The sequence below is a fragment of the Akebia trifoliata genome, chromosome 2, assembly GCF_017979445.1.
Source record: "Akebia trifoliata isolate Shusen 1 chromosome 2, ASM1797944v1, whole genome shotgun sequence".
In the NCBI taxonomy this organism is placed as follows: domain Eukaryota; kingdom Viridiplantae; phylum Streptophyta; class Magnoliopsida; order Ranunculales; family Lardizabalaceae; genus Akebia; species Akebia trifoliata.
Window position 1 is genome coordinate 8,898,541 of NC_141376.1, and position 23,619 is coordinate 8,922,159.

Below are 23,619 nucleotides of genomic sequence, written 5' to 3' on the forward strand. Positions count from 1 at the left end.
GCACATCCAATCCTTATTTCCATTAGGTCCTAGCTCTTTTCTTCAACATGGAGTAAAGCGGTTTGATAGCTCGCAAAACTCATGACCTTGAGGTCATGGGTTCAAATCATGTCTTAGTAATATATTTTGAATTTATTTGAAAGTTCGATAGCTGTCTATTTTCAAAACCTTGGATCGAGTCAAAATGAATTTTTTTTTGGGATTTTTTTATCTAAGTTTTTCAATGAAATTTAGAGGGTCTTGGAGCCGTCTATTTTCAAAACCTTGGATCGAGTCAAAATGAATTTTTTTTTGGGATTTTTTTATCTAAGTTTTTCTATGAAATTTAGAGGGTCTTGGAGCAATCATTCAAGACCATGAAGGAATGGTGATTGCTATTATTGTAGGCCGTGCAAACCCACTTTCAATCCTTTATCACGAAATACAAGTTATCTTTGAAGGGCTCAAGTTATGTACCTTAAAAAGTTGCCTCAACATTCGGATTCAAGAAGACTCATTAACGGCTATCAAGATCTTTAACGACCAATGAAGTACTCCATAGAGTGTTATACACTTAGTCTTTTTCATTAGAAGACTCTTTCTTAGTTTTCACAGGTATACCTTCAACCATATTTTCAGGAAAACTAATCAAGCGACGAATTATCTTTCATCATCCTAAGACTCCATAGAATGTTCTGAAATAGATAGTGGCGTTCTCCCTTGTAAGTTTGATTCTATCATTGATCAGGATCGTATGGGTTTTCTTTTCCTGAGTTTATAGTTGATCTGGGTTTGCCTTAACTTTTTTGACCTTTCAAAAACAAATATTTAAGCAAACCGACTCTTAGTAGCTTAACTTCTTTACTAAGTTAGTAAGGAGATTGTTTCTCTTTTGATTTAAAGGTTTCTTTAGGACAGCCTTTTCCAGCGGTGATTCTATCTTGTGCCATTTATTGAACAGTTGGCTTTTAACAACTCTTCATATTCATGTTCATATTCATATTCATATAAAAAATTTACTTTAACTTGTATTTATCTCACTACCATTTATCAAAGTAGTTCCATCATTATGACTTCATTTTGGACAAATATGAATAAGTTTTGCATGTCTACCCCCACCAGAACACAATTTTAAGGTACTTTCCCTCAAAAGATTTTTTTTTTCTTGACAAAACCTTCAAATTTCACGTTCTTTTTCTGACAAAACCTTCAAATTTCATGTTCTACTCTAAATAATTTCTTCTTCTCCAACAAAATTATTATACATGTTGGGATAATGGTTCGGTGTTTGTCAAATATACTTTGATAGTTAGGGTAAATGTATAGTGGGGCCAGTTGCCCTCACAAGAATTTTTGAAGTCTTAGATTTATGAGTTACTGTGACAGATAACAATAGATAAAAAAAGTAGTCACTATTGCACACAACTCCCCCCCCCCCCCCCCAAAAAAATAAATAAATAAATAAAAGAAAATTATCACTCTTAATTGCCCCCCCCCCCCCCTCCCCCTCCCCCTCCACCCCCACAAAAAAATAAATTCACTCTTAGTTTCCCTCACATGGGCAAATCTTGGCTCCACTCTTGTCAATGGTCAAATTAGTTTATGAAGAATAAAGTAAGGTTATAAAAGAGAGTTGTACATTAGATTTAGAATGCCCTTGATCTTAAAAATAGGCTAAAAATTTCATTAGGTTATTGTTCTTTTTTTTTTCTTCTTCTTATAATGAGGAAAAACAATGAAATAACAAATAGATAATTAAGCTATTGTCGCTTGATAGGGCGATCAATAGTTGGTTGCTCTAGCAGTTTTATAAGAGTGAATGTTTCGTAATTAGGCAACTGAATTATTATCTATGATTATTCAAGGATACAACTTAGATTGTTGGAGGACATGGCTCGACATACTTTTCTCCCACAAAGTTTGTGTGATAGTTTCTGGGGCAGATCTCGGCCCTACACAAGGCAACATTTACATGGGGCTGAAGGGGCAAGCTATGATTGATCAAGTTCGTCCAAAGTGGTCCGACCAATGGGTCAATAATCAATAAAATATACAGTATTTTTAGTTTTAGCCCCAAGCAGGTAACTTCAATTTCAAAAACATGATCCAATGCCACAAGATGTAGATTACAAGAATCTTTTTTTTTTAAGAAACACTATTAAATTTGAAATAGAAAAAAGAGTTAATAGTCGTCCATTTTCAATGCTTTGATCAAGCCAATAAAAATAATATTATTTATTTACTTTCAATTTGGGTTGTAATGTTATTTTTTCAATGTGGCAATCCATTTGGGCACACTAATTAAAATCTTAGTAAGTTCGATCATTTTCCACTAGTCATAAGAAAAGACCATAGTTCAAGATGGCATATAATCAGTTTCAAAATACAAGAGCATAATATTCACCAAAACTGTTAAGGCAGTTTTAAAAATCACCCGAAAAATTGGACAACTCCTTTTATAAATCCGACCGGGTCACTAGTTAAACTAGCTGAATCAAGCAGGCCAATTGTGAGTGTGTGTGTGTGTGTGTGTTTTTTTTTTTTTTTTAAATTGAGTTTTTTTATTGACTCAACCAGTAGAAACTATCGGGTCTAAGCCAACCAAGTCTGAACTGAACAGTTAGTACGGTCCGATTTGATTTTTAAAACATTGGGTTGTTAATGGAGATGCTTACGTGGCATAATGCCATTGGTTTCTCAACTTAATTAGCACAGAAATTTGTTAAGAGCAAATGCAAACTCCATGTATTGATGCCACGGTATCCTCAAATTACAAAACTACCCTTCTTATGTATCATGTGATTGGTAATTCGGAATTGTATGAAATTCCCTATTAACTTTATGTAAGCTAAAAGATTATATCTCTAGTCCGCAAATTTGATCAATCCCACAACTTTGTTTTTTTACTTGATTAATAAAGCAATGAATTGTGCTGGAGTGATCTCAAGATTTTACCTCATATTACATTTTCGTGACGTGAAAATTTATAAGAATACAAAAGCATCTATGATTCTTACTCGCTTTCATGTCAGGAAAATGGGATATGAGGTACAATTTTGAAGCCACTTCAGCATTATTCTAAAACAATTGCTGATTAAGACCAGATAATGGAATAAAAGAAAATAAAAGTAAAACATTTTTATTTCTCTCAAGTTTCAACATAACATAAACAGTTGAAAACACAAAAGTTCAAGAAATACTCTTCTTTCCAAGACTATCTGCCACTTTCAAGGTATTGTCAATGAGTTTTCTCGCCTTTTTGCTTCGAATCTCAACCCTCATACTTGAGCTCTTATCAATCTTTATATAAGGTTTCTTAGATTTCTTCTTCAACGCTCTCACCTTCGATTTGATCGATTTCACTAGATTCTCCAATTGATTCGCCATCTCTCTCTCTCTCTCTCTCTCTCTCTCTCTCTCTCTCTCTCTCTTATCTCTCTAATGTTTGATATTTACTTTAACTTTGAATCATCTGTTCGTGTCGTTTCGTATTACCATATGTGGTACTCATCACACGTTTATTTCACATATTTACTCATCACCATTCCCAAGAAATCCTTCAACGGTACATGCATATATATCTTTGCCTATGACACGTGTTACCCAACTAATCATCTTGGAGAGACCACTTCTTCTGCACGCATTGTCATCAAGTTTGGATTCGTTATTTCTGGGAGGCAAGCATGTGCAAACGCACATTTATCAACAAGGGCTTATATGTAATTTAAAATATTAATTAAAATATTTTTAAAAATTAAATCGTAAAAAGAATATTTTGATAATTTTGAAAAGAGTTGTGAGGTAAATTATACACAATCTGTACTTAGCTGATGTGGCAAGAACACGAACACAACGTGTGTGATTTATTGTGTGCATTCATCACTATTCTCTTGAAAATTAATCATAAGTGATTGTTAGGTAGTGTGGGTACGAATTTTCCCTAAAATGATTTTTATTATATTAAATTTAAATATGAAGATAGGTGCATATGTGAGATACAAATTTTAGTGTCGAAACACCTCTACTTAGCATTTTCTTATTGTACTAATATTGATAAATTTGAGAAAATATTAGATGGAGGATAGATCCCCAAAATATCGAGCACGAATTTCTAAATTTTGACTTTTTTTAAAGAAAGTCAATGAATTCTGTGAATATGGATGGACTGTTCTAGTTCATATGGATTGTGACATTCAAAGTCGGCTGCCACATGAACTTAAAGTACACAATTTGCAAAACTTTGAAAAAGAAGATAAATTTTCATTGTTGAATTTAAAATTTAAATTAGAAAGTTCAATCGTTGTCCATTCTCAAAATCTTTATTTAGGAAAAAAAAAAGTGTATACACATTTAAATCTAATCTAGGCCACGTGAGCTCGAGGGTCCACATGTTGTTCGACCAATATGATGGTTCATGTGGGCCCAAAAAGTGTTTATAAGGGTGATATAGCTTGACTAAGTAGTAAATTAAACTAACAATGGGGTTGTACTCCCTCTGTGTATTCGAAACTAGGTGGTTTCCTAATTTACCTTATTGCATATTGTAGAACTTTTTTAGGGTCGGGATGCGTGATCATAACTAATCTCATTCCAAAAGAGATGCTGGCATTATAATAAATAAATAATAATAATAAGTCATACTAGCCTAACTCCTAATCTTGAGTATTTTTTTTTTTTTTTTTTTTTTTCAGGAAGGAAAGAAAAATGATTTTCAGACTCCCCTCTAACATACTCGCTCATCTACTCTCTTGGCGTGGCATGTGCATAGAACCATAAATTTCCTTAGAATACACAAATGCACATATTTATAAGAATGTACAATTATGTATCCCAAGGAAAAAAAATTCTATGATTCTATGCATATCTCACGTATGGGGGAGTATGTCAGAGTATCCACGAACAACGTACTCCCCTAGTTATTGGTAAATAATTGATGTTCATGTTTTTCGAATTGAAAACATACTTATCACCATAGGCTTCTTTGAGAAATTAATATAAAATAGTGCAAACAAGATACTTGTCTATTTAAATATATGATTGTTAATAATTTGGTCCAAAACTCACACTCACCCTACTTAATCCATCGAAAGAGCTTTACATAGTCGAAGACGCAACTAGGTCAGTTGATGAGAGTTTACTTGGGTTCAAAACGCGTCCTCAACTGAGTTAAATTAGAAACAGGCTTATAGAGTGACAATATATATAGGGTAAAATACCATTTCATGTGTTGAAATTGGGGCGAAATTTCCATTCCGGTAAATTGTTCATTTTAATTTCCAACTATTTTCACCAAGATTGTCACTTTTGGAATAAAATACCAGTGATCTCGATGTTGAAGAACAAACAATATTTGACTTTAAAATACCTTGTTTATTAAGTCACAATATCGTTACCACATGTTTTAATTTGTTATCAACGAAATCAATACTTTAAATTTAGAATAAATGCTGAAATGAAAATTTTAATAATAATTGTGCTTATTTGAGAATTTTCTCTATATTTTTCACTTCATTCTTTTAAACATAGCACCTATCGATATATTATCTCATATATCTAATTTGATATATGTGACAAACGCGTACAGTTTCTGATATTTTAAATCAAATTTGCTCTCTCTCTCTCATATGTTATTCCTCCTATTATTTGTTTGTGTACGAAACTGCAGAAGATTTATTTACTAAAATTAATTGAATAGAAAACTATAAGATGTAACTGAAATAAAAATGTAGGTATTTTAAACGAACAAGCCCAAGCCTTGTATAACGCGTGTAACTTTTTAATCCCGCATCACATAAGTAGGGAAGTAAAGATCACTTATACATGGGAAGCATTCAGAGGTTCTAAAGAAAATCAAACATTGTGCCAAATATTTTTCAAAATAAGGGTTAAATGTGAAAATGATATCTATGGTGAAGTGATCATCTTCACAAAAAAGTAACTCATTCTAAAATTTATAATCCTAGTTTACAAGTAGAAGAATCAGGAACCGTCTTATTTTTGTAAATTACTTTTGATGGGATTAAAAGTTTTGGAATGGACTCATTTTTTTTGTGAGAATAATCTACTCTTCATAAAGATCAACCTCAAAAAAATCAGTTCACTCCAAAACTTCTAACCTATACATTGAAAATATATTTGGCTCTCTTTAGGGCCTCCAAACACGACCTATACATAAGCTCTAATTGTTACTCTTGTAAAAATGTGAAAGAGCCGTAAATAAGCTTCGCACGTAGGGGCCAGTTGTGTAAAGCTTTCGAGTTTGAAATACAAATCCAAAATCCCATTTAAAAGCCTTGGGCAACACATGGCCTAGGGGTGTCAATGGGTCGATTCCGGTTTGGTTTTTATGATATTTGGAAACATACCCTTTATATTTTATCGATTTCGAATCTTGTCGGTTCCAGTTCTGATTTTAAAATAAGTGGAACCAGAATCGGAACCATAAAAAAATCACAGGTGCCCGTCGGTTCCAGTTCTTAAGACTTGAATGAAAAAAATTATTTCAAAATCATTATAATAAAAAATTCCTTCTAAAAAGTAACATATTATTTGTAAAGTATCAACTTAATAATAATTTGTTCCATTAAAATGATGATTTAATGATTTTTATTTTCAAATATTAAAATGTATTTCTTTTACAAGTAATAAATTTAAAAAGAAATGACTCATCAACTCAAATATTTAATTTTAAAATATAGGATTATCTTGAATCATGTATAATGTAAAGATAAATGACAAAATAAATCAGTTTCGGATAGTCGGGGGTACCCATAAGTAGAACCTAATGGTTTTGGCTCCTATCGGTTCAGTTCCATATTAAACCTAATTCTAATCAATTTCAATAAAAAAGATATCGGAACCAGGATTTTCGATTCTGATTCGATTCCGTGTCAATGGGTACTCCTTGACACCCCCTAACATGGCCCTTTTACTCGTTTAGAAGCGTACATAGCATGACATTATATAGATTTATTTCTATTTTTACCCCAGAATTATAAAAAAGAAAATTTCTTGAAGAAAATTACCTTTCTTTGAAAGAGAGATATATATTAATAATGGTAAACGGTCTACCGTGATCAGCTCAATCACTTATAGAACGGTCAATAAAATAGTAAATAAAAGAAAAACTGAGCTGTTGCTCACTAATACCTGTTCTACATGTTAGTAATGCCAAATGATGTCATCTGAGAAGCTTTTGAGCCCAATCTAGTAAATGATTGGTCCATCCCTCGAACAATATATAAATTGTAAATAAAACTCATCAGTCAGTTTTAATTGCTGGATTTGAGTGTCTTTTTTCAGTTTTTAAATGGGCTTGGATTTCTGATTTTTCTCTCTCCCTCAAATTAAATGGTAAGGACTTACTTATCAGATTTATTTGTGTGATTGAAACAATGGCAATACAGGGGATAGGTATTATTGAGTAACATCCCAGTTACAGTGAATATTCAACATTCAAAGGCATGAATTCCATTCTCAATGTTTTCAGGAAAATAAAATTCAAAGTCAAAGTTTAAAATTAAAAAAAATTAAAAAAAAAAAAATTGAACAAAGAATAATCCAAAGCATCTCAGTTTACAAGTCAGTAATGACCGCTATATATCCTCATATTGGAAGTATTCCTGATACTGAACTTCAGGGAGTTGCATATCTAACTACTCCAGGTTTCCATTTTCTGCAAGGCCCCCCTAATTGGGGAATCTAATCAGCCTGATTAGTAATTTACAACCATTTGATTCAAGCTATTTTCATCAAGAGCCTATTTTCTTTTTCCATAAATGAATACTTCTATGGGTGGGTTTCAAGCTCTTGATGGAGAACTGCTTGAATCCAATTCTTATAACTCACGAATAAAATTGATTTTAATGTGTACTTTATTCAAAGAATATGCCACTTGGCACAAATGAAGATTGATATACAACTATCAGGCCTACAGAATCAAGACTAATTATAAATCTTCTTACTATATATATCCTTTTCAAGTTGGTGCTTCCTATACACTACCACACACATAGCTTTAGCAAAATAAAGAAAGAGAGAGAGAGAGAGAGAGAGAGAGATGGAAAACATGAAGAGCAAGGCTTCCCCTGATACATTTTCCATGAATGGGGGCAAGGGCCCTTATAGCTATGCCAATAATTCCTCCTATCAGGTTCGGTTACTTGAATTTCTTCTAAGTTATATAGTTTCATATTTACATGTATGCATGATGCCTTGAGGCAAGCAAGATTAGTGGTCAGTAATTAGTACGTTTAGGAAGGTTTTGAACTTAGGTCGTGATATCAGTATTCATGTACTTTAACCAACTTAACATGATGTGTTAAGGGTGTCCCATAGGGAAGTGCGTCACAAGGTTGTTCTAGTTAGAGTGTGTTGATAGGTCTCTCATTACCCTTGAATTAATTATAATTGGAAAAATTCAGATTAATGATAAACTTTTTTTTTAACTGATTGGCAGAAAGCGATCACAGACCATGCCAAGAAAATGATCGACAAGGCAATCGCTGATAATCTCGACATCATCCACTTCCCATCTTCAAATCCATTTCGCATCGCAGATTTGGGCTGTTCTGTTGGACCCAATACATTCTTTTCTGTTCAAAACATATTAGAAGCAGTGGAGCATAAATATCAAACCCAAGGCCTTAATTCCAAAATCCCAGAATTTCAAGTATACTTTAATGACCAAACTGGTAATGATTTCAACACTCTCTTCTCCTCCCTCCCTTCGGACCGCCGATATTTTGTAGCAGGTGTACCAGGTTCCTTCCATGTACGATTATTCCCCGAGGCATCTCTCCATGTCGTGCACTCCTCTTGTTCACTCCATTGGCTATCTAAGGTACCAAAAGAGGTGGTAATAGGGAATGAGGGGAACATCCTCTATACAAGTGCCCCTATGGAAGCTTATTCGGCACAATTTGCAGAGGATATGGATACATTTTTGAATGCTAGAGCAAAAGAAATTGCACCACAAGGGTTGTTGGTTCTTGTTATTGTCACTTTTTCTAATGGGATACCTCCTTCTCTCACCTCTAATGGTTTGCTGTGTGATCTCTTAGGCTCTACTCTCATGGACATGGCTAAGATGGTAAGGATATGTGACTATATATGATGGTTAATTACGTTTTATTTTAACTTACATCCCTCATTCATCTACCATATTAGACAAGCCTCCGTGGAATTTACAAGTTTAGATTTGTATCCCATTATTTTTAGGGCTGCAACCTGGGTGGGTTGGACAGGTTGGAGGGTAGACTCAACTCAAGTGCTGAACCGTCAACCCGAGCTTGAGCTTCTAAACTTGAGTTGAGCTCAAGTTAGCCCGAATTAGGTCGTCTTAGGTGGGTTGGGCTCGTTCAAGTCTTTTTTTTTTTTTTTAGTAAGGAAAGTAATTAAATTATATATCTTAAGCAAGAAACAATTTAAAAACACTTTAAAAATATATAATTAATATAAAATATTGGTTGCTTGACCCACAACCCAAATTAAGGTCAAGTTGAGTTATTCCAACCCATCTCAGCTGGTGTTCTAAATAACTTGGTCAAGGCTGACCCACTAATCGGGTTGGGGCCTGGTTGAGAAGTTGTAGCCCTACTTTATTTTAAGAAAGCTTCTATTACCACACTAACTTTTACTAACAGCACCCCTGGATGTGTGTTAATTCTATGATTTTTAATAATTTTAATATATAACTCGATCAGATTTTTAATAATTTTAAGTGTTCTTTCATAATTGTTTCTTACTGCAGGGATTGGTGAGTGAAGCTAAGGTACGGTCCTTCAAGTTGCCCGTATATTACACATCACCACAAGAATTTGAGGGTTTGGTGCAGAAAAATGGATGTTTCAGCATGGAGAAAATGGAAACACTGAGTCGTGACCCAAGGCCTGGGGGCATGCCAAATTTCCAAATGTGTAGCTTACATGTAAGAGCCGCCATGGAAGAACTCATCAAAGAAAACTTGGGAAGTGATGAGTTGGTAGACGAGTTCTTCAACCATTACACTGATAAACTTGTTGTTGAATCCTCATCTATTTTCAAACCGGGCTATCGCGAAAATGTGAAAGAATTGTTTGTCCTTCTCAAGCGCAAAAACTGAGTGATTCGAAGATTTTTTTTGTTTTCGCCTTCTTGGTGGACCTTATTTTAATTTTTTTCTTGGTTATCTTGTTGGGTTGATAATGGTTCTTGTAATTCATGATTTATCAATCAAACAATAACATCTTCTCTTAAAGGCAAATACCATTTTTACTTCATCCATTGTTAGATAGTTTCTATTGAGTTTAGTCCCACATCGGGTCTAATTGAACCGAACCGACATTGGTCAATTCCACTTAATAAAAAATAAAATCAAACCAAATTCCATTGGAATCAAACCAACCGAAACTGAAATAAGGTTGATTTGGTTCAGTTCTATGAGTTGCCAATATTCTATAGATTGTAAGTAACATTTTCTAATAATATATATATAATAAACATACATTTTTCATAGAATAAATCATTAATCTAAACATGAAAAATCATTAGTTTATCCATAAAAGATCATTAATCTATGTTCTAACTCCTAAAATAATTCATAATAATTATTATATACATATATATTTATTTATTGCATAATGATTCAATTCCAGCTTAGTTCGATTGTATATAAGTTTGATGCAAGAATCGAACCAAACCAATCCAAAACTATCAGATCGGTTCGATTTGAACCGGATCAAGTTGCACTCCTACTTATAATCTCCTCGGCCTCTCCACTCATTGCTAATTGATTTTGAGTTAGACCTCCAAACTTATCATTTTCAACATGGTTTAAAGCTATGAAATATTTCGGATGAGACATTTCAATTTTGACGATGACCAAAACAAAATATTGGTCCACAATATGGCATGCTTCGAGAATATTTTGGTTCATCTCAGAATGTTTCGATCATACCTTCAGAAGAGATGATAAAATTTGGACTCTTTGTGATGGGGAAAAGAAATTTGTTAGAGGATGATGCCATCAAATTTCATAGTTATCACTTATCATGCAACCTATAGAAGATAAGATCACAATAATATTTGGATATGGTTCTCTGCCTTGGGAGAACCAAATTACGATTTTCTCCCCCTCAAGCTTATAAAAAGTTTATAATTAGAAAATCGTAATTTAAAATAAAAAATACTGATTTTTTCTCCAATAATCAATTAGAAAATCCTTGATGCATTTTTAAATATCAATTGAAGCCATTTATCATAGGGGTAATTATGTCATTTCGTGTAATATGATGTAAGATGTTTATGGGTGCTTTTGTAATTCGCAACGTTGTTGAAGGTCTGCAACATAAATATCACTTTTTATTACGATTTTTAATTTTCGTGGACTGGGCGTGTAACGGCTTTAACGTCATTTCTTCCCTCAGTTTCTAATCTCGAAACCCTAACATTTAAATGAAAAAAAAAAATTGATCTCGATGATCAAACCCAATGAAAACCTAGGGTTTTGATTTTCACAGTTCAAGGGTTTTCTTCCCCATGGATCTGCAAGTTGTGCAAAAGGGTTTGAATTTCTCCGAGAGAAGGAAAAAATGGCTTTTTTTAATGGCAGCGTTTGGTGTCACTAGTTATGGCGTATATAAGTTTTATCACTCTCCTTCCATAGTGAAGAAGAGAAAGAGATTGTTAAAGTTCTTAAAAGCCATAATTTCTGTAGCAGAAGTACTTTCTGATTCGGCTGAGATAATCGGAATCATATCTAAGGACTTGAAGGAGTTTCTGGACTCTGATTCTGACGAAATCCCCAACAGTTTGAAACAAATTTCCAAAATTGCGAGATCAGAAGACTTTTCAGAGTCACTAATTAGGGTTACAGAGGGTCTAACAGTGGGAATTTTGCGAGGTTATAAGTTTGCGAAAAAAGAGGATGATGTGTTACAAACAAGTTCTGATTTTCTTGATCGAATTATTGATAGGCTTTTCTCGACGGCTGGGACTGGTTTCGCTTCTGTTGTTGTTGGTAGCTTTGCTCGGAACTTGGTATTGGCTTTCTACACCGGTGGGCAATCTTCAGAAGATTCAAATTTGAATGAACAGAGGAATATATCTTGTCTTGGGACGGATTTGTCGTCTATGTCGAGATGGGTAGATGTGATCTGTAGCAACAACTGTAAGGAACTAATTGCGGATTGCATCCAATTGTTCGTTAGCACCGCAGTAACAGTTTATCTAGAAAAAACTATGGGTCTCAACACTTTCGACCATATCTTTTCTGGGATGACAAATCCGAAGCATGGAACAAGAGTGAGAGATGTCATGACCTCCGTATGTAATGGTGCCGTTGAAACCCTTGTCAAAACATCTCACCAAGTGCTGATGAGTTCGACTTTGAATGTCAAATCGAGCTCAATTAGTCATGGTGTATCAACGAAACTGAAAGAAAGAAACTTGTTTTACGACAACGGGTGGGTTGGTAAGGTGTCGTCTACATTGGGACTTCCAAGAAATAGAAAATTTGTTCTTGATATGACAGGGAGAGTTACATTTGAAACAGTTAGATCTTTCATGGATTTCTTATTGTGGAAACTAATGGACGGTTTGAAGAGAAGCGTTGATGTCGTTCATGAGGAGGTAATTGAGAGGGGTTTTGAAGTTGTGAGATATATTAGTGCAAAATCTGCTGTTATTGTTACTTTAAGCTTTGCATTATGTTTGCATGTTCTAGGTGGTGTTATGGTCTTGATCCCAACTTGAATTGTTGGGATGTTTTGAAATTTTTTATTGTTATTGTTTAGTGTTTTATATGTTGAAATCTCCACAATGCAGAAGACATGAATGTAAGGGAATTATATTGATGATTGAACCATGCTTTCTAGAATTTGTATATTTATTATGGGTTTCTTCTATTTTCAATTTATCAAATAACAATCATCAATTAGTATAATTTATCTTGTATTTTAATTGTTATGGATTTCTTTGAAGTCCATGAAGAAGGAAAAGTAAAATGTATTCAGTGGAGAGTGGTCTTGCACAAGATGCAACAACCTTGTATGGCATTTTTATGATCATCATCACGAGTTCAAAATTTTGGAGGAACCCTCTTCATAACATGACACATAGCTTTTTTTGTATTTATTTCAATCCCCTACTTTTTCATTAATATTTGGGATATCGCCTCAGAGACACCATGTGTATTCCAAAGTAGAGGGTTCTACTGAAATTTTGAAATGATGGACAAAGTTTTTCTCCTCATCATCATGCACATTGCCTTATCCCAGAACCATGAAGTTGGTAGCACAAATCCTATTCTCCCATGGAGTTGACACTAATTTTAACATTCTAGCTTTGAAGATTGATGGTTGATTATAGCAACATAAGGCATTCACAGTCCTGTTTCTAGGAATCTTGACAGATGGAGGAAGCTTTGTGAATTTTGATAACAAGATTTATTAACACTCTAATCACTGTATTATTTTATTTTTTTCTTATTGATTTCACGCAATTAGATTTAATATGATTAATACAAGTGGTCACAGGAGGGTATGGACTTGGTATTTCCTGAGAAATGATTTAATATAATTAATTTCGAGGCATGGGGTGCATAAACATTTAAAGGCTTAGGATTGTCAGGTCCTGTAGAGTTGAGGCCTTAATGGTCTTCTTAATACTTTTGGATGAATGATGTGGAAAAGCCTCCCTTCTGTATGTTGGGGAGAATAACTTGTATGGTAGTTCATTGTGGATTTCATTTTCTTCAAGTCAAGGTATTAAATTTTGATTTCGATGTCTATTTATTTCACTTAAGTTGAAAATGAAAATATTTCGACCATTCTGGAAATTAAGATGATGAAAATTTTGGGGAATTTTTTGTTAAAAATGTTGAATATCTTGACATCAAACTTTTTATTGCCATGAAACAATCCAATTTAGTAATCTTCCCTGGCAAGATTATTTTTCCTTTTCTCTTAAAGTGCTTCCACTTGCGTTGCTTGTAGAATTTCGATTTTTTATGATATTCTGTATCAATTTTGAAATATAAAAATCTCTTGGCGCACAAATTATGTATAGCCAAGAATCACGAAAAAAACTCAAAAAAAAAACACTAAAGAAGAAAACACATGTCTATACTATCCCAAACAAACATAACTACTTTGAAGCCAATGATTGTGCGAAAATGTGGAAAGCCCTGATCACCAAGGCATAATTCAAACTTAAAATAATGTCCATCTACATCATATCCAACTCAAGTAACTTGCATTTCAGGGAAAAGCCTCTTCGAGGTAATCATGAACTTCTTTCATACATAAATTTCCCATACAAATGACTTGTTGGATCTTTCCAAGATCAAACATACATTATATTTTGCTGAAAAATCAAGTACCTTGTGAGGTATGTGAAGATCCCCCTAGAGCTAATACCAATACCATTCTTCTACTATTGTTTCATAACTTAATGTTCAAACATTGTAAGAATCTGCACAAAACAAATATATTGTCAATTTCATAGAATGAATTCCCTCTTCAAATATCTTTAGAATCTAGAAAGATGAACTAATGAAATCAAAGTTGTAGTTCATCTCTAGAATTTAAAGATATTTGAAGAGAGGTAGGTTTAGTGAATTTAACTGCCTAGGATTTAATTTTCTTTGCACAAGATCTGAAAACGTTTGAATTTCAAGATTTGAAACAATTGTAAGAGAATGGTATGTCTTAAGTCCTAGGGGTTCTTCAAATCCCTCACAGAGCACCACCTGATCTTCCTGCAAAATTCAAATATACGTTTGTTCCTAGAAAGACACAACACATCATTTGCATGGGAAACTTCTGTATCAAAGAAATTTATGATTGCTTGAAGAGTTTTTGCCATACCATGCTCACTATGCAAAGCGAAACATAATCCAGAGAGACCAAGACACTTACAATTGGTCAATTTAAGCTCAGACTATGCCATGTTCATGAGTGTTTTTCTTTGTTTCAATCCACCAGACAAAAAGCTGTCATGTTCAAAATTTTATTCCATGTCTATTAGAAATGAGAAATCAAATACATTTCGCATTTTGTTTGTCTAATAAACATTCATTCTCCTCTGGAAAAAAAATATGTAAAACTCCATAAATAATAGAAGGAATCCCCTCAAGGAAGTTTGTTTATATTCCCCTACATGAAAGAGAAACAATTACAAACCCATTAAAATTTCTACAACCCCATTGGGGTTGAAACCTACATAGATTAGGGAAGGGATGCATCTTCCTTTCATTACTAATACTACACTGTTATGAGAATGAGTCGTGCTGGGGTGACACAAAGAGAGACACAATGGCGACAAAAACTCGTGGTGTCGTGCACATCACCGTAGATGCTTTTCCGTGAGATACGAGTAAAAAACATCTATGGTCATGTGTGCGCCACCACATCATTTTTGTCACCCTTGTGTCTCCATTTGTGTCATTCCAGCATTTTCCTATGAGAATAACTCCTTACCTTGTTTATGACTGCACAACATTAGGACTTGATTTTACATCTGTCTCCTTTGTTGCTGCCTCTTCTTGAAGCCTCTTTGTCCAATATTCATCAAGTGGAGGCCCAAATATAGCTTTACCAGAAACAACTCCAATCCTATATAATCACCAAAACAAATTTGAAAAAATCTCCAAAACATATTCCTACTTTTAATCTAATCAAAGCTATAATTAATGAAAATGGGTAAGTTGTTAACAGGGGCAATTAATTTTTGGGATTACAAAGCAGTCCAAATATTTAAAAAGTATGTACAAGCTTTTTTTTTTTTAAGTTACATTCTATCCGACAATAAGCCTTATAACGATTAATTGAAAATTACCATTATTTCTTGAAAAGGGAACTTTATTTATCGACCTAAGTGAGAGCTAATCATCATTCCCTAACACAGCCAAGAAATTCGCACAATTTCTTAGAACAACAAATATTATTCCACCCAATTGAAAGAAGATATCATATCCATGGGGCATCTCTAGATGGCTAAAAAAACCACCAACCAACTCTAAGGACAAGACAAGAACAACAACAACTGTATCAATAAACACAAATTCTTTGATTTTCAAGATCTACCCTACCCAAATTGAGAGCACTCGAATCGAGTTGGAAAAAAAAACAACTGAAAAAAGCAGTTATGAGAAAATACGAAAGAGAAGAATAATTTGGATAAAAGAAAACTCACACAACTGCACCTACAACCATGGGCAGGGACAGAAACCTTCTTCTGTTAAACATTCTCTCTCTCTCTCTCTGTATGAGGATCTCCTTTTCTACTCGTTTTAGGTTTTTGACTAACACTCACAACTCACGATGTCTTTTAAGTTTCAACACCGGCTTCTTATCTCGTCTCGGCCAGCGCATCTAACAAATCGATATGTCTCGGATGAGTCAACTCTTATCTTATAGGAGTCCAACCATTAAAACGTATCCCAATTTTACATAAAAAACTGTTCATTTTCACAAGGATTGGTGTTATACGTAAACGTTGGTGTGTCACTAGAATCCTTCTAATTTATTTGAGATATTTCTCAAACAGTCGTGATAATCTAACTATCTCATGTGGCACACTCAATTGATTCTCCTGACATGACAAGTTCGCAATTGTGGATCTGTACACCTTGGGATATATGATTCTCTCGAGATATATATTTTTATGGAAAAGTGCAATTTTGACTCTTGAGACGTAGAAATCTACGATTTTCAAACTTGTCACGTCAGAAGAGTCAATTGAGTGTGCCACATGGGGTAGTTAAATTATCACAGTTCTTTCTCAAAACATGCGCTACTTATAACAAAATTCCCGTTTTGGTACATTGTTCATTTTAATTCACAAAACATTTTTCTATATTGAATTTTTCACTTTATAATCAATGAATTTGTTGATAAATTACGGGTGAGATCGCTACCTTATCAACGAATTCATTGATTATATAAGTGACGAACTCACTCCAAAAACCTAGTTTTGAAAATTAAAATTGAACAATATACCAGACTTGAAATGTTGTCATATTCAATGCATGGCGTCGAGATTCACCCATTTTATATTAGAGAATTTTTATTAACACACCAATTTATTCTTATCACACGTCAATTATAATGTCATGATAGTAGTATGTCACATTCTCCTTTGTTTCTCTTGTAAGTTTTGTTTTTCTTGCTCTCACAAGGATTTACTTTTAAAAAATGGTAATAAAAATCACAAAATCATAAGCTTGATTATAAAAATCCTTTTATTTTAATAGATTTTTAACTGTCATAAGCTTGATTAGGAGATGCTCAATTACAAAATCATATTTTACATAAATTACAAAGATTTAAATTCTTTAAAAAAATCAAGTAATTGAACAGTTTGAATTATTTCAATTTTGATTGTTGGATCGGCCCTGAATCCAGAACTTAATGAGGCATATCCGATTGAGTTTGGATCTAATTAAGTCAATTGGTACCAATTTAGTGCAAATTCAGTCCCATTTTAATGTTCTAAATTGGATTTTTTTTTTTTAACAGATGATACAATCACAAAATCTCATTTATTCACAAACATTTGAATTCTTAAAAATCTTTTATGTAATCAAAAGATAAAATTCAAATAAGTAATTTACTTTGATTTTCAAGAAACAAAAATGACCGATTTTGATCGAAGTTAAAGAGGGTCCTAATTCACGATGGTAAATCCCTCCAAGTCTATTCAAATTCGACCAAAACTCATATTGTGGGTATGAAAAACTAATTTTCGGGATGAAAATCATAGTCACACAACTAATCCTTGAGCACGTGCTTTCACGAGCCACCGTAATATCTTTCTTTTTTATGGGTAAACCACCACAATATCCTCTCTTTATCTTGGTGTATTAACTTACATTTGTGCAATATCATTGTTTTTATCAGAAAAAAAATAATCATAATTTTTTAATTATTAATAAATTCAACCAATATTTTATCCCAATTTAACCACTGATTGTTTTTTTTTTTTTTTTTTGTAAATCTTTTTCAATTTTTAAAAAAATAGGTCTAAGTGGACCAGATCAAAGTCCACTTTGTACTAGAACAATGGGTTGGGCCCAGGCTTAGAACCTAGCTAGATGTTCGGCGTGATTAATTTTAGGCCCAATGAAGCCTTGTCCAATTTACAAGAACGATCTGGTTCACTTCGTACTGGTTTCGAGGAAATATAGTGAGCCATGCTAACCAATATGTGAACCCAATCACTCCAGTTCGCTGAATTTGTCATGGGGTTGGACAAGCCCAAAGTAAAAAATATTGCGAAATTTTTCTAGAAACTCAATAAAAGAAATACTATATTTTTTTCCTGTTTAAAACTTAGAATTTTATAAAATTATAGTTGTCCTTGTAACTTCCATGCTTGAATTATATACATTCACAACCAAACCAAACTAGTGACCCAAGAAACCAATATCTCTGCCCACCACTACAAACCGGGTTCATTCTAGAGTAGCGAACCACGAGCTGCAAACCCAAATTCAAACCAATCAAATACGTGAACCAAGTAATATAAATCACAAAATGTTCAGTTTGTGCATAAACCAAGCCCATGTATATGTTTGGTCCACGCATAGACTTGACCCATTGGTACATGGGTCAAACCTACCTTGCTAGGTTTTTTCTTCTGAAGGAACTAACTATACCATAAAGCTCATTATTTTTAGTGGGGCTGATGTGCTTACAAATAGTTTGATATTTAGGCCCAAAAAATTATCATTGAAAGTTTGAAACAAAGGTTGGGCCCATTGAAATCTTCTTCGGAAGGAATATGGGGACACATATGGGTCTACCTACTTTGGAAGAAAAAATCGTTTTTTTCTATTTTAAAACCTGATTTCTTAAGCCAACTGGCCTGGCTTTCTCTATGCTAAAAGGGGATTTCTTAGCTCATTTATTGTACGTTTAGTCAACAATCCAAATATTGGAAACATAGGTGCAACATCCGTGCGTGTGTGTGTGTCTGTGTGAGCACAGAAAGAAGCCTGGATTATCAATCCAGCTTTCGATTTCCTTCTCTTCATGGATATTGACTCCACACAGAGATGATGCACAACTACTATTTGGAATCCCCACCACCCTCACTAAAGTGGGAAGAGTTTAATTACTTACGAGAGCCTGAAAAAGTAGCTAATGATCGATAGGCTGTATGGCCCTTTCACTTCCATTTGTTGTGTTCTTTATTAGGACAATGCATCCTATGTCATTTGCACTCACCCCACCACCAAATATATCCTATTATTTTCATCCCATTTGCCCATTTTATTTTACTCCTAATTAATTACTCCCATATAACACCATCTGGTTTGTTGGTCTCATGGCGTTAAGTTGCTCGAAACCAATTACAAACATACATTTGGTTGACATATTGCAATGCAACTTTGAGATCGTGCGTTCAAATGCAACTTACAACAAATATAAAAAAAATACAATAAGAACAATAAAATATTTACATTTCAAAGGATTAGAAATATGTCCATATCAGAAGGATTTTTCAGATCAAGTACTTTACTGAATAATATATCATACTCTCGGTCATCAATTTGTATTGGATTAGAGAAAAATCGTCTTTGGAACAATCTTTGTAAGCTTTTCATATCAACATGGTACTTCGGTACCTTGGGTTCACGTTATATAACTTATTGACTACTACACTCTTTGTAATCACTCTCTGAAGTGGCATGTGTACAAAACCATGGATCTTTTTTCTTGTGTACCCTAAAGAAAAGGATCTATGGTTCTATGCACTGCCACGTTATAGAGCGTACAAAAAGCGTCAATTTATCACGACTTGCCCAATATTGATAAATAGCATATACGACAATGTGCGAAATCACAGCACATGATGTTCGTATGTGTGATTTCACACATGGCATATGCTGCAAAAAAAATGCCAAAAATGTTTTTTAAAAAATGCTAAAAGACTCTTTGAACTTGAATCTTGAATTATTGATCAATCTTGATTCTTGAAGGTTGAACTTGAGTATCTTGATTCTTAATTTGAATAGTTAAATCTTGGTTCTTGAATAGTTTTATTTGTCTTTTAAGTCTTGAGAGTGAGACTCTCAACTTGAGACTTGAAATTTGTAACAAGGTAGAGTGAACAATATTATGTGAGAAATGAATGTATCATGTAGTAGAAAATCTGAAAATGTAATGAGATTTAAGAATTGGAGGCTTTGCGAACGTAAGAAAGAAATTAGAAAGTAGAAGAAATGTTGTAAAAGGAGTATGGGCTGGAAGTGGGGTATTCATATATATATATATGTGTGTGTGTGTGTGTGTGTGTGTGTGTGTGTGTGTGTGTGGATATGCGATTGTAGCATATGTGATTTTCACTTTGAAAATAGCATATGCGAATATGCGGCCACATTTGAAAATACTAGACTTAACTTTATTTATTTTAAGACTAATGATAAAGTGGCATGCTAATAGCACATGATCTGTACACGGCTGATTTGGCAAGTGCACAAAATCATAGATCCTTTTCCTTGTGTATCCCAAAGAAAAAGATTTATGGTTCCGTGCACTTGCCACATCAACTGCGTACAAAACGCATACTATTTAGCACGTCGCTCTATTACGATTCTTAGTTTAATATTAGGTGTTCCAAACAAAGTCATACACCTGTGTTGATCACACTAAATAGTGTCACTTGGCATTTTAAAAAAAAATTACTCACTGACTTTTTCCTCACTGTCCTCATAGGATTATGCACAACATGCAAAAAAGTCTATATTCAACGGATCAAGGCCTTGAAAATATTATTGTCAATTTTTATTTTTATGGTGGTCAAAATTGTCAAATTAATGGAAGATGGGAGAAATTTGACAACTCTAAGCCATCAAATTTTAGGAACATAAATAATTTTAACCACCTTGGACCATCGAAATTCAATTTCTAAAATTTGTGGGCCTTGCACATCAAAAGTTTCAGTTTTTACGTAGTGCAGGATCCACCAATCACATTAGCCCACATGTATTGAGCATACTCAACACGTGTCATGCAATGGATAGTCTGTGTGCACTGTGAGGAAAAAATCTCCAAGCAAAAACATTCTCGGGCATTAAAGGCCAACTTGTATTTTATTTTTATTCTAGGCAAGCAAGGATTTAGTGGTGAGCGTACAGGCGAGTTCAACAGGTTTTGAACCCAAGACGTGATGGTACCAATTCTCAACAAATTTTACCAACTTAACTAAGTTGGCACCTTTCAAGCCAACTGACCCAATTAATGACCTTTTGTACCCTCTCTGTGTCTGACATTTACATCAAAATTCGATCTGATTGATGATTTCTACTCATTGAATTTGCACAAAAAAAAATAAAAAATTTTAAAACACAAAAATCTATATTTTCTCCCATCAACACCACAGATCTGATTTATGATGAAAAACATATAGATCCATCCATTTCAAAAATCACTACTCAAGCTAGTTTTTGCTGTGAAGGTTGATCAAAGATAAAAGCCAAAAGGTTCATGGATCATCAATGCCAAGTGGCAACATTTGACTTGACCAACATGGGGGAGTGGTATTTGTAACAAACACCTCAGGTTAAGTGAAGGAAAATTATCCTCTTTGTTGGCAATTTGGATGTTTACTGAAACCTCAATGAACTGTAGTGGGTTCGAAGTTGTTAACATGCAAGTTTCAAACATACTAATTAATTACTTTTTGTTATAGAGAACACTAACTTAGGATTTGTTTGAAATCTACTTTAAATGACAACCACATATCTATTGTGAGCCAAAAGTTTTTGTCGCTTTTTTATTTGTGGATGTCTCTTTACACTATGAGCTCATGATAATAGGAGCTTTTTAATTTTTATGGAGTGGTTTTTAATATTTTTTAGGGTTTGTGTTAAAGAAACAATACCAACCATCCCTTAAAAGCTTTCAAAAATTATAAAATTACCAACTGACTTTACTGTAATCAAGTTGGTCTGCAACCATCCATATGTGTTTTTCCTTCATTTCTTTCCTTAAAAAAAAAAATTTCACTTTTATTAAAATAAAAATTGTTTAAAATATCATAACATCTCATTTAATTTATAAGTTAGTTTGTAATAAAAAGAATGTTGCCGTAAGCTCTGACTAATATTTTCAAAGTGATACTAGTAAAGGTAAAAAATACGAATCTTCACATAACATACACATAATCAAAAGATTGAGTATGCAAGCATTAGCCGGGCCTCTCCAATCTTATTTTAATCTCTTTATATACATGATTTAGTGTATCACAGTACATCTAATTACATTGTTTCATATATATATAATAATACTCTAACAAAATTTTCACAATTAATTAACAAGACATATTGAATATAAAAGTAGAGCCGTGATAATCTGGCGCCCCCCTCTGACATATGCACACATCATAGAATTGTAAATCATTTGCCTCAGGATACACAAGAAAAAGATTTATGATTCTGCGTAGCCCGAGGCAAATTATCTACAGTTCTGTGATGGATGCATATGTCAGAGAGGACGTCAGAAAATCGTTATTCATAAAAGTATTATTTGATAATATAATACTTCGATGCTATAATATTATATTTCACATCAAACAATGATATAAAATTTTTATTCTTTCTCTAACAAATACTTTTATTATTTAATTTTCTTACTCAACAAATATATTGATAATGTCATTCCTTTTACAAACTTTGTGTGTTATAACGTGCATGGGAAGGTATTTGTCCTTTTAAAGCTATTCTACCTGTCTTAACCCCCAACCATGGAATAAAGCTGCAGTACTGGATATACCAATTAATGTAGTGACCTCCCATGTTATCTATTCAAACTTCCCAATCCTACATGTTACCTTTGGAGAGAGAGAGAGAGAGAAAGAGAGGAAAAGTAAGTGGGCTCTTCATAGAAAATGTTTCTAGTTACTCAAAAGAGAGAGAGAGAGAGAGAGAGAGCTAAGAAAAGGCAGAGCAGTTTATAAAAATCAAAGAGCCTCCCTTACCCATATTTGATATTGTTGATTCCCATCAAGTCTTTTGATGTCGGCCTCATGCCACCCATTCCCTACCTCTTCTTTTTTCCTTTTTCCTTCACTTCCCTAAGACGATTCAAGTAACCTATAGATTCCCTAGACTTGTAACTTTGTTGCTTTGTTCCATGATTTCATATTTATATATATAAAATTATTAATTGGATGAGATTCCTCCCAAGATGTACTACTACTAGCGTTCCCATTGATCACCCTTCTATTGATCAATGGGTTGATCATGACCATCCATCTGATTTTAATCATCTAAAATGGGTTCATATCTTGGCCGGCAGATCTCCTATACCATCTATCCTCTACTCTCAAAGTGGACTTTTATATGATTAACATGAAGTTCTCCCATTTATTCATTCTTAATTGTCAATTTATTTAATTATAGCCCTCAATGGAAGAACAAACCAAATTGATCCTTGTGATCAACGAATGAGACCTATTTATGGGTTTTGTTGATGATTTGATCCCTTTTCATTTATCCTTCCTTTCAATCATGGTAGTGATCAGATATCTTAATTCACAGTGTTTTCAATAAAAAACATTATGACGATTAATTTAATGGATGCTCTGAAAGAATTTTGACTTAGATTGATAGAGATTACATACTTCTACCTTCATTTGTTACTTACTTATAGATTT

General features: G+C 33.6%; 2 protein-coding genes, 1 long non-coding RNA gene and 1 pseudogene across 4 annotated transcripts; 2 read left to right on the forward strand and 2 right to left on the reverse strand.

Moving 5' to 3' along the window:
- Positions 1–3,031: 3,031 nt before the first annotated feature.
- LOC147409359 (uncharacterized) lies at positions 3,032–3,406 on the reverse strand. The gene has a single exon (XM_086459263.1). The coding sequence runs from the start codon at positions 3,364–3,366 to the stop codon at positions 3,169–3,171; it is 198 nt and encodes a 65-aa protein (XP_086315389.1). The 5' UTR covers positions 3,367–3,406; the 3' UTR covers positions 3,032–3,168.
- A 4,582-nt stretch (positions 3,407–7,988) lies between these two features.
- LOC147409360 (S-adenosyl-L-methionine-dependent methyltransferases superfamily protein) lies at positions 7,989–10,219 on the forward strand. Its single transcript, XM_086428025.1, has 3 exons — positions 7,989–8,131; positions 8,438–9,070; positions 9,731–10,219. Exons 1-3 carry the CDS (start codon positions 8,039–8,041, stop codon positions 10,079–10,081), a joined length of 1,077 nt encoding a protein of 358 aa, XP_086284151.1. The 5' UTR covers positions 7,989–8,038; the 3' UTR covers positions 10,082–10,219.
- A 1,146-nt stretch (positions 10,220–11,365) lies between these two features.
- Positions 11,366–12,843, forward strand: LOC147409361 (protein PHLOEM PROTEIN 2-LIKE A10 pseudogene; annotated as a pseudogene).
- A 1,289-nt stretch (positions 12,844–14,132) lies between these two features.
- Positions 14,133–16,314, reverse strand: LOC147409362 (uncharacterized). 2 transcript variants are annotated; one of them, XR_015173480.1, is made up of 3 exons: positions 16,153–16,314; positions 15,438–15,572; positions 14,133–14,430 (listed from the first exon to the last, which is right to left on the reverse strand). It is a non-coding gene; the product is annotated as an uncharacterized LOC147409362 (long non-coding RNA). The 2 variants fall into 2 exon arrangements; XR_015173479.1 differs by lacking the exon at positions 14,133–14,430 and adding an exon at positions 14,957–15,113.
- Positions 16,315–23,619: the final 7,305 nt, after the last annotated feature.